At 38.9% G+C, this 12,377-nt stretch overlaps 1 protein-coding gene across 4 annotated transcripts in view; it reads left to right on the forward strand.

Annotated features, from left to right (window-relative positions):
* The window catches only part of LOC126355235 (histone-lysine N-methyltransferase E(z)), a 90,446-nt gene that overhangs the window by 21,759 nt on the left and 56,310 nt on the right, over positions 1–12,377 (forward strand). For all 4 annotated transcript variants that reach the window (XM_050005512.1, XM_050005511.1, XM_050005514.1 and 1 more), the window contains exons 5-6: positions 726–991; positions 4,439–4,602. In XM_050005512.1, the coding sequence (XP_049861469.1) occupies positions 726–991; positions 4,439–4,602 (430 nt within the window). The remainder of the gene's footprint in view (positions 1–725; positions 992–4,438; positions 4,603–12,377) is intronic.

Consider the following 12,377-nt stretch of genomic DNA (forward strand, 5'->3'; position numbering starts at 1 on the left):
AGATGGTTATAGGAAAAATGAGAAATGCTCGAATGAAAGCTTTAGGTGGTTGTAAAAGGAACTGGAGGACAATTTGGCGAATGAAAAGGACTAAAGAAATTGTACTGAGGGTATTAGGATATATGATCATGCATAAGTTTTTGTTACAAATGGGAAACAAAAAGTAAACACGAATGGGAAAGAAAAAGTAAAAACATAAAATTCTGACGGGAGCTACGTGTGAGGAACGGTGGGTGGTTTTCTCGAATTATACAGGTCGGAGTTATCCTTGCAACACATCATTTGTTCCCGTAACCGTCCTGGCCTCAGTTTCTGTTAACCCACTGTCCCCACTCACTCCACCTGACAATTTATCTTCCCTCCATCCTATCACCACCTCCCAATTCACATTTCGATCTCACTTCATCATGCACCTCTCTCCTATGGCTCTCGCACCTGCACCTCACATGCATAACCCATGCAACTGCCACACCTCCCTCCCACATTCCTAGACACCCCCGTCCACCTGCCAAACTATGTACTAGCTCAAGAAAAAAATTATTTTCAAAGCTGTGTAAATGGGATGTCTGAGTCTTTTGACCACATGCCATGTTAAACAGCAAAATAAAGCAAACAGAAATTAGAAAAAAATGGAGAGGAATGTATGATTAGTCTTTTTCAGAATTATTTGTTTTTGTTTTCTTAATATATCTAGTATGATTGTCAGCATTGTCCCCATTTTCCAGGATGAAGCTGCTGGTGATAAACATGCAGAGAAAGAAACAAAGGACAAAGGCAGCCGTGCTTCGGTGAATGGCGGAAGTGCTCACAATAATAGCAGTGGGAACAACAACCGTCATAGTAGTGGATTCAACTCGTCAAATAGCAATGGCACAGGTCCCGAGCGACGTTCTGCAGATAAACAACCAAAGGCATTCCCAGCAATGGTTATCTTCCAGGCTATTTCTGCCATGTTTCCTGATAAAGGGCAGCCAGATGAACTCAGGGAAAAGTGAGTGACATTGGACCACATTTAAGTAAGAATGACTTACTTTTTAAGAAAGAAAACAGCAAAATTTCAGTGAAGCATCGGTGAGAAAAACCTGTAACACAGTGAACATGTATACTCAGGGGAGAATGACAGTTGGCAGGCTGCTGTCCCCTATCACTTGACTCTCTAAACATTAATCACAAAGTGATTTTAATTGCAGCATAGGTCACAACTGTATGTTAGTGTTGTCACCAACACAAGATAGAGCTTGAAAGACGAATAATTGTGGGCCTTTGTGTGGTCAGCTTGTCAAATTGGGCCTTTACGTGTGACGATTGCACAATCTATCATCTCTCACCAGACCTAGTACTATCTTTCAATGCATACTCTCACATCATACATGTGTCTACTATCATCATGCATGATATAGAGGCTTCTATTCCATTGTTCCATAATGTATTTCCTTGATGTAGGTTCAGGGTGGCCTCCTTATCTCTCCCTCTTTTTCCACCCTTCCTTCCCACATCCGACCATCCTCTTCCAACCAGCCCCTAATTAAAGAAAGAACTTTAAGGTATCAAAAGATAGGAGTGCTGTTAACTGTTTTAATGTTATTGTTGTCAACAGTACTGAGAGGTACCTCTAGAAGGTTAGCACTGGCCAGTTCATATTTCTGCTTGTGACTTTTAACATATTTTCGAAACAGAATTTTCACTTTTTTTGCTGATATTCAATCTCTCACACATCACTCACTCCATTTCTTTGTTTGATAGGCTTGCTTCAGCAGTCTGCTGTGTGCTTAAAGGTAACTGATGCAAAGGAAAAAAAAATCCACCGGCAGAAAAATTCTTATACACTACTGGCCATTAAAATTGCTACACCAAGAAGAAATGCAGATGATAAACGGGTATTCATTGGACAAATATATTATACTAGAACTGACATGTGATTACATCTTCAAGCAATTTGGGTGCATAGATCCTGAGAAATCAGTACCCAGAACAACCACCTGTGGCCGTAATAACGGCCTTGATATGCCTGGGCATTGAGTCAAACAGAGCTTGGATGGTGTGTACAGGTACAGCTGCTTCAACATGATACCCCAGTTCATCAAGAGTAGTGCCTGGTGTATTGTGACTAGCCAGTTGCTCGCCCACCATTGACCAGATGTTTTCAATTGGTGAGAGATCTGGAGAATGTGCTGGTCAGGGCAGCAGTACAACATTTTCTGTATCCAGAAAGGCCCGTACAGGACCTGCAACATGCGGTCGTGCATTATCCTGCTGAAAGGTAGGGTTTCGCAGGGATCGAATGAAGGGTAGAGCCACGGGTCATAACACATCTGAAATGTAACGTCCACTGTTCAAAGTGCCATCAATGCGAACAAGAGGTGACCGAGACGTGTAACCAATGGCATCCTGTACCATTACGCCGGGTGATACACCAGTATGGCGATGACAAATACACGCTTCCAATGTGCGTTCACCGCGATGTCACCAAACACGGATGCGACTATCATGATGCTGTAAACAGAACCTGGATTCACCCGAAAAAATGACGTTTTGTCATTCGTGCAGCCAGGTTCATCGTTGAGTATACCATTGCAGGCACTCCTGTGATGCAGCGTCAAGGGTAACTGCAGCCATGGTCTCCGAGCTGATAGTCCATGCTGCTGCAAACTTTGTCGAACTGTTCGCGCAGATGGTTGCTGTCTTGCAAACGTCCCCATCTGTCATCTCAGGGATTGAAACGTGGCTGCACGATCCATTACAGCCATGCGGATAAGATGCATGTCATCTCGACTGCTAGTGATACGAGGCCTTTGGGATCCAACATGGCGTTCCGTATTACCCTCCTGAACCCACCGATTCCATATGCTGCTAACAGTCATTGGATCTCGACCAATGTGAGCAGCAATGTCGTGATATGATAAACTGCAATCGTGATAGGCTACAATCCAAGCTTTATCTAAGTCGGAAATGTGATGGTACGCATTTCTCCTGCTTACACGAGGCACCACAACCATATTTCACCAGGCAATGCTGGTCAACTGCTGTTTGTGTATGAGAAATCGAATGGGAACTTTCCTCGTGTCAGCACATTGTAGGTGTCGCCACCGGTGCTAACCTTGTGTGAATACTCAGAAAAGTTAATCATTTGCATATCACAGCATCTTCTTCCTAAATTTCGCATCTGTAGCACGGCATCTTCGTGGTGTTTAATGGCCAGTAGTGTATAAAAACATAATTTGCACATTATACATATTGTTTGCATATTTACTTAAATTGCCAAATGTAATAATCTTTGGCAGATACAAGGTGTGATCAAAAAGTAATGGGAATTTTTTTAAATTTCGCTGGCAGTATACTGCCAATTTAAAAAAAAGAAAAGAAAAATGTTGGTACATGTGTTCCTGGTGTTATGTATGCATTGTCAGCTGTTTTGAATGTTTTATTCTTGTTGACAGTCAATATGGTTAAACATGTTTTTGAGTGCTTGGCAGATTTTTACTTTCAAAAAAGCTGGGTCAAACATTTGTATTAAATTTTGCTTGGAAAATGAAATGAAGTGCAGCACTGCATTCAAAATGTTGAGTGTGGCTCTAGGCAAATCTACTGTGATTAAGACAAGAGTTTACAAGAGGTATAAAAAGTTCAGAGAGGGTTGGGAAGACATTGAAAATGACAACCACCTTAGATGCCCTAGCACATCAGTTACTGACGATAATGTGTAAGAAGACAGAAAATGTTTCCAGAAAACTGCTGTATCACCATAAAAACAGAATCACTGAAGGAGCTGAGCACCATAACAAAAAGTGAGTTCCAGAAATGCTTCCAAGATGAGAGAGGTGCTGGCACAAGTGTATGTTATCTGGAGGGTGGAGGTTGGGGGTGGTTACTTTGAAGGGAACAAAGTTGATGTTCAATAAATAAAAATTCTTGAAGAACAATAAAAATTCCCGTTACTCTTCGATCACACCTTGTTTCTGTGCCTGATAATAATTTTCAAACAATGGAAAATCCACATAGGAATATCAACAATGTAGGGGGAGCTAGATTGTGACTTACCTTAAAGAAGACACATTAAGTTACAGATAGGTCCAATTGAAAGGCACTTACAAAAAAGTTTCGGCCACAGCCTTCATCAGCAAAAGAGAAACAGAAACACACTGTTCATACACACAAGCAGGCACACCTCACACACTTGACAGCCAACTCCAGCAGATCAGGCAAGAATGGTCTGTGTTTCTCTTTTTGCTGATGAAGACTCTAGCAAAATCTTTGTAGAAGTGTCTTTTAATTGTGCCTCTCTGCAACTTAACATTTCTTCCTTACAATAAGTAGTGATCTATCTTTTCCTACATTATTAACAACAAATTTCAATATGTAGTTTTTTATTAGTTTCTGGACTTGATATTGGTTATTATGCAGTGTTTTGTTGTTAACTGTGGTTATATGATGCTTCCAGGTACATTGAACTCACGGAACGACTTGATCCAAATGCCCTTCCTCCAGAGTGCACTCCAAATATTGATGGACCAAATGCGGAGTCTGTACCACGTGAACAGACAATGCACTCATTTCACACGCTGTTTTGCCGTCGCTGCTTCAAATATGATTGTTTCCTCCATCGTGAGTACAAAATTCTTTGTGATGACTCGGTTTCCGCGGGATTGCGTATGAGCGTGTGTGGAAGCTACTGCCCCATGCTGGAACTGCAAACTTTCTTTCATGAATCAACTTGAACTGAACATCTGATGAGTTGAGCGTTCTCAAACTGTTCAAAATTGAAATTGTTCGAACTGTTTGGAAATGGAAACTCATCACAGATGTGATAGTTTTGAATCCTTCACCAGCTGATGACATAACACAGTGCACACTTCAAATAAAACTTCCTTGTCTGTTTTTCCAGTATAAATGTATAGAGAATGTTAAATGGCATCATGCTGTTGATCTTGGAGAGAATTCGTGCTAGCTTGTTAGTACACCAAAAAATTTCTTTCTGGTTTCTAATATAGTTTGGGAACATAGAGATGTTTGTGTTCGAGTTTGGTTCTCGTTATTAAATTATTGTATAGTTTGTACGGTGTTAAGTCTTTCTAGTTCCATAACATGAAAATTGTGATCGCCGATAAAGTTTTAAACATTACTTTATAAAACAATTGCTAACAAAGTAAAATCTCAGGTGGTTTGATATTTTAATCATACATGTAAAGAGTGAGACGGAAGGAGCAGTGATCACAGGCTAGATATATTTTGTACTGGTTTACATATTTTATCAGAAGAGCTGAATTTGCAGCTCTTCCAATGGGTTTTTTCCACACACACTTCTAGCATGCGTAGTTCCTGGTGGAAACTGAGAACTTGGTGGTGGAAAAATTGCCTACTTTAGGCAGGGTGAGACTGAATTCAGACTTACTTTGTTGATTGAGAGTATTTTGTTTGTATGCAGCATGCAAAGTGGCAGGAAGTCCAGCCACAAGTCGAGGTAAGACTCCTTTATCCTCTTACCTCACTGTTAATAGATTATTCGAGAAGATTTCATCATTGTCTGTGCTCATTATTATTCCTACATAAAGTAGTGTATTATTTACTGAAATGCACACTGCATGTGAGAAGAATCAGTCTAACTATAAAGCAGAATTTCTGCACTTGAAGTAAGGTTTACAGATTTTTCTGACTGACTCTGAAAGGTGCCTTCTTTTTAGGTGTATACTTGTCTTTCACTGTTCATATGTAGGGAATCTAGGTAGAAATTTCTCAGAAATATCCTTTATTAGTAACAATAAGCAGTGCGCATTAGTTTTCTTAGATCCTTTTTTAAAGACATAGTTTTAGAAGTGAAAAAACTGGTTGCAGTTATTGTCATGATCTTATTTTTTGGAGGTGAAGTTATACCATTTTGGAAAAGCTGCCTCATACAAGAAGTTGTCGTATCAAAAGCTATAATCAATAATATGACAGCTATAGAAGAAAGTTGTTTCTAGTGTTTGAAGAAATTAGGACAATCGTGGAGTTGAAATACTATCAATGCACATGTTTACTTTAGCACATTTCTAAATAACTTTGTATTACTTTAATTTTATTCCCTCTCTGAAACTTGAATGATACTCCAACACTTGGCTTAATTTTATCGTATGATACATTTAGAATTTCGGGAATTGATTCAGTGTAATGTAGTATAATTTGCTTACACTGCAGTCATGATTTGTTATAACACCACGTTACTTAAAGCAAAATGTGTTGTACCATTTAATGTGTAAACTTCTAATTTTGTTATTCCTAATTTGAAGGAAGAAAAATAACTTCATTTTGAAAAAAAAAGCTGTTCTTATAAGAAGAGTACCCTGTTCTGTGATTTGTTGTTAACTTTATAATGAGTTGTTTTATTAAAATTAATTATTTTAATGTGATGAAGGTTTATTCGTTGTTGTTTTCTCTTTCATTTATCTATAAGTGAGAGAATTAAATATAACTGTTTTTCTTGTGACCATGAAACCAACATTTCACTGCATAAACTTCCAAAATGACTTTTAGTGACATTTTTGAGTAGACCTTTCAGGAATGAATAGGAAAAGGTTTTAAAAGTACCTATCTGTACTCTCTTACATCTGATGACTGTCTCATGATGATGGAAGGAACCTTTCCGTCTCTCGCCTTGTCCAGTTGTAATTTGAAGACATATTTTACTGTTTCCAATTAAGTTATTGAGCATGACTTGTTGCCCAAGTTCAACAGATAATATTTATATGCATGTGTTTATTAACCTTTCTGGCAAGAAGAGCTAAATTACTTGCCTTGAGTAAGTGCTGTTAGAAACAGACGATCTCAGGCTTTTGAACAGAGATTACATATATTTTTTAAAAAGATTTTACATAGCTCAAAGAAATAGCGTCTTATGCAGGTTGCAGTAAAATGTAGAAATTTAACATGCTTGTGTATGATCCGTCGCTAACTTTTTTCTGTGGTTTCCTCTTTTTAATAAACTATCCTGTGCAAGTCTGCTGTAACCTACATCAATTTGAGCATAATTACTATAGTCTGGCCTTGGCTTTGATCTCCCACTACAATTTTTACTCCCCACAATTGCGTAACATCTCAGGGTGTGTCCTATCAATTGATTCCCTCTTTTAGACAGGTTGTGCCATAAATTTCTTTTTTCACCAGTTTAATTCAGTGTCTTATTAAGTTTCAATCTGCTCATTTATTCTTCAGCATTATTCTTTAATACCATGTTTCAAAAGCTTCTAGTCTCTTATTGTCTGTAATGATTATTGCCATCATTTCACTTCTGTGTGAGGTTACATTCCCCACAAAAGCCTTCAGAAAAGATTTCTTGACACTTAAATTTACATTTGGTGGTAACTTCTTTATCTTCTTTAGAACTACTTTTCTTGCTATTACTCACATGCATGTTATGTCTTTTAGTTGTGTTTTCTCATACTGAGAAATTGGAAGGAGTGATCTGTTGTACTTGGTAAAAACTTTCTAAAGCCAAGATCACACAAATATTTCTTTATTTACAAACAACTGCTTTTGCAGACTTCGCTGCCATCTTCATGTCTTCAAAAATTTGTGTTATAAAACATGTTCATTTTGGGTTGGCATGAGGTCAGCTCAAAATGAACAGATTTTATGACATAAATTCTTGAAGACCTGAAGATGAGAGTAAAGTCTGTCGAAACTGGTTGTTCATAAATAGAGTAAATAAAGAAAATTTATGCAATCTTGGCTTTAGAAAGTTTTTATGTCTTATACTTAAGCCGTCACCGGTTATTTTCCTACTCAAATAGCAAAACCCATCCACTGCTTCTAGTGTCTCACTTCCTAATCCAATTTCCTCTGCATCACCTGATTTAATTCACCTACATTCCATTACACAAGTTTAATTTTGTTGATGTTCTTCTTGATAAACTCTTTTCAACTCTGTCCATTCCATTCAACTTCTCTTCAAAGTCCTTTGCTATCTCTGATACAATTACGGTGTCATTAGCAAACCTCAAGGTTTTTACTACTTCTCCCTAATCATTAATTTCCCTTCCAAACTTTTCCTTAGTTTCATTTACTGCTTGTTGGCTATAACCTTGTGTCCCTCCATTTGCAATCACTGTCTTTCTTTCATACTCTTAGACTCTTATAAATGCAGTCTGATTTCTGTGCAAGTTGTGAATAATCTTTTGCTTCCTGTATTTTAACCCTGCTACCTTCAGAATTTAAAAGAATGTTTTCCAGTCAGCATTGTTAATTCTTCACAAGATCTACAAATACTATAAACACAGCTCTCTCTCTCTCTCTCTCTCTCTCTCTCTCTCTCTCTCTCCCCCCCCCCCCCCCTCCCCTCTCTCTCATGCATGCTATCTCATGTATCTTACTCACTAAGTTGAACGGCTTTGTTGTGGCTGATTCCCAAGGATTTCAGTGATTTTGAGGGAATGTCGTTTACTCTAGGAGCCTTGTTTGGAATTAACTTTTTCAGTGCTCTGTCAATCTCAGTATTGTATTTTCTACCTCATCTTCATGTGCTTCCTCGTCTCCTTCTGTAATACTGTCCACAATGTTGTTTTCCTTTAGGGACCCTTTATGTATCCATTCCACGAGAGATCAGAAAGGGAGCAATTGCAAATGTAATGTCATGGGTTGGATACGCTAGAAATCAGGGCACCACTGTTATGTCAGTGGTATGTTGGCTTCTTTTCTTCCCACTGTAGTTCCACAAGTATGATTAATTTGAGAACAGTGGTGCTGCAGTAGCTGCCTACACATCAACTTGTTCTCTCTTACAAAAGCATGCTGGAGTGAGGCTGTTAGTGAATAAGGGAGCTGAGTGCACACTCATCCTGTTGTAAAGTAGCATTGACAGGGTGAAATGATCAATTGTTGGTTTCAGATGGCCTCTAATAAAGCTGTGTTTTGTGAGACTGTGAAGTGTGTGAGATGAAAATTAAGTGCTACAGTGTATACATTTGCAGATGTATGCCATTAGAAGAAGAGTGATGTCCAGAAACAGTTTGATGCTGTAGACCGCACTTCAACCAAAGAAAAAAAAAATCACCCAGTGCAATCAAAATTATTTTTTTCTTGTCTGTTCAATCTCCAACATGAGGAAACATAATGTGCTCCATCAAACGTAAACTGGGCACAGAGCGATGCACTGTTATGTTCCTGCTAGCAGAGAGCATGCTATTTCTTTATTCTTTTGGTAATGGTAACTTGGGTTTATGGGCTGATAGTCATTTGTGTAGATTATCCTTTATTTCTATAACCTTTTTGAGGACTGCTAATATGTCAAAAAGTGTGTGTATGTCAACATAATTGTTATATATTGTCTGAATTGAGAATACATATTAAAATAAATTTGCAGCAGTATCTGAAAAAGTTTTTTTTATATCTACATACATACAAACATATGTATGTACATGCATTAATATAGGTACCCATCCATGCATGCACATAGCCCCCCCCCCTCCCCCACACACACACATCAATGTATGTGTAGTTAAAAGCTAACTTATAAGTCATTGTATTGGCCTATAACAATCATCGTGCCCAAGTAGCAGCAATGCCACGAGTCCTCAGTTATGCCTGCAACCTTGTGTACTTGCTCTCCTGTCTATGCTAGTACAGTCCACTTCTATCCAACAACAGATTCAAGTGACAAGTTTTCAGTTACAGAGGCAGCAGCAGAGACTTGCTTTCCTTTCCTCCAAATGGGTCATTATGTTTCCTACATGCTGCATCTATGTTTCCCACAATCATTCATGCTTCCAGAGCCTTGCATTCCTCATCTAGCCATCCCTGCTCTGCCAGTTTGCACATCCTGTTCTCTTCATTCTTTAGATGTCTGTATTCCTTTTCACCTGCTACATTTGCTGCCTTTTTATATTTACTCCTATCATCGTTTCTCTCGTGTGTCATCCAAGGATAAGTGTTGGATGTAGTCTTTTTATCTCTGATCCTTTGCAGCCTCCACTACTTCATATCTCAGAGTTACCTGTCTGTTTTCTGTTGTATTCCTTTCCCCTTATGCCAGTCAATTATTGGCTAATTCTTCTATTGAAACTCTCAACAACCTCTAGTACTTTCAGTTTATCCAGACTCCATCTTAATGTCCTGCCTTTCTGTAATTTCTTCAGTTTAATCTGCAATTAATAGCCAATAAATTATACTCATAATCTGCATGTTTTGTACTTGAAAATCTGGTTTCGGAACCTCTCATACCATTATGTAACATATCTGAAACTTTTTGATGTCTCCAGTTCTGTTTCAAATGCACAGTCATCAGGTATGGTCAATTTCTTGATAGATTGAAATACTCGTTATTGAAACCACTTTATAAAAAGAATGAACGAGATAATGTAGACAGTTGCTGACCAGTTTCTTCGCTGTCAGTGTTTTCAGAAGTGGAGACAACAATGTATAGGAAAGAGGTGGCACGTCCCAGTACACATAGTATGTTATCAGACTCTCAATTTGGCTTTAGGAATGGAGTATCCACAGAAAATGCTATTAATTCTTTCGTGTGTAAGGCTGTTGGAACATTAAGGGATTAGGGAAAACATCATCAGGGGTTCACTTCATATCTGGAAAGTAGGGAGCAGCATGTTTTCCTTTGGTGTCAACGGAGAGGGAAGAGGTTTGAATCAAATTGGGGTCAAGCAAAGTGGGGGATATCACAGTGTTTTATCTTGAGACTATTCCCTTTTTTGGTGTATTTCAATGATCCGTCACTAAACATGACAGATGACAAAACATTGCTTGCTGATAACCAAAGTATTATTGTGAAAGATGTGGAATGTAATATAAGCGCTATAGCTAAAAGGATAGCCGGTAATATCAGCGCATCACTTTCAGAGAACAGATTAATGCTTAACTGTATCAAACACAATGTATACAGTTTCTGACACAAAGCTCTTGTAGAAGTGAAATTTTTATTGTCCTAATCTGTTCAGTCAGTCAGTGAAGTCGTCCCTTTAAATTCTTAGGACTGAGGGCAGACAGAAGGCTTTCTTGGAAGTATCATGTTCAAAAAAGTGAATGCTCCTTGTTCATTGTAAGGCCAATCCCCACTGTATCTGACACTAAAACATAAAGGTTTATCTACTTTGCTTACTTTCACTCTCCTTTATTTTGGGTAACTCTATGTGCTCACCAATAATATTCTTAGCCCAGAAATGTGCAGTCAAACTGATCTGCACTGTTAGTTTACAAAATTTGTGTAGGCCACTGTATACACAGGATCTTCCTCCCAGGGTGGTACATTAGAGTGTGGGTATATAGTGCAAGAGGACTCACTGTCCTCCCCTCCACTCACACCATATAATTTGTTCTGTCCAATTATTGTAAGTGTTTATTAGAATAAAGCTTACAATGTGCACAGGCAGCACGCAAACCGTGGCTCCTGGCTTAGCTGGGAGACATATACACCCGCCCGCTACAGGGTCTCGCGGCAAATTCTGTGTGCGCACACAAAGAACCTGGGAGATCCACTTCCGCATGAAGGTTGCAAGGTTCCCGACAGGGAGCAGACTATACTGGACAGTCTGACCTGCCCATCTTGGAAGCTGCCACTAGATGGCACTGGGAGTAAGTTACAGAGTCCAAACATACTCCCACTCCAAAATGAGTTTTCTCATTTTACAAATAACCAAAATTTTAACAAACAACAAAATCAAAACTTGGAAAACAACAAAAATATAACTAGACTCAGTATCAATGCACATAAAACAAGGATACACTAACATTTGGTATGCCAACAGTACTGTCACACTGCATGTGAAACTCGATGGGTACTAACATGTAGGACACAAAACAATAAAGTATTAATATCATAATACATAAAACATGAAAATTAGTAGTAACAGCAGTTAGTCCTCAAGAAACACCCACAGCCTCCCAAGCTTATCTTATGAATTAAGAGGTTGTTCCAGTAAATGGCAATTTGGCAGTGGCCGTGTATCATATACCACTACACAGATCTGAGGGAACACTTAATGATTCACTGCTTAGGCTGGGGACACAATTTTACTATGGGCCTCTTAATCTGCCCATTAGCAGTTTTTATCACCACACACACACACACACACACACACACACACACACACACACACACACACACACCAGGACCGGGAAACAGCTTGTCAGTGACACCTACCCTCCACACCAAGGGAGGAAAATTATCCTCTTTGACCAGCACATGATCTGGGGTTGCCATGCTGGCTCCAATGTCCATTTTCTGCGTTGTTGCAGATCATGTATATATTGTGTGTACCACCTCTTCCAAAACGACTGATGCAACTGCTATACAAGTTGCCATCTATGCAATATGTTGGCGGGGATCTCAAGGACAGAGGTTTCAGGATTAGCACAAAGGGGCTATCCACTTAGGACAGCAGCAGGAGAATCTAGGC

The sequence above is a fragment of the Schistocerca gregaria genome, chromosome 3 (assembly GCF_023897955.1).
Source record: "Schistocerca gregaria isolate iqSchGreg1 chromosome 3, iqSchGreg1.2, whole genome shotgun sequence".
NCBI classification, from domain to species: Eukaryota; Metazoa; Arthropoda; class Insecta; order Orthoptera; family Acrididae; genus Schistocerca; species Schistocerca gregaria.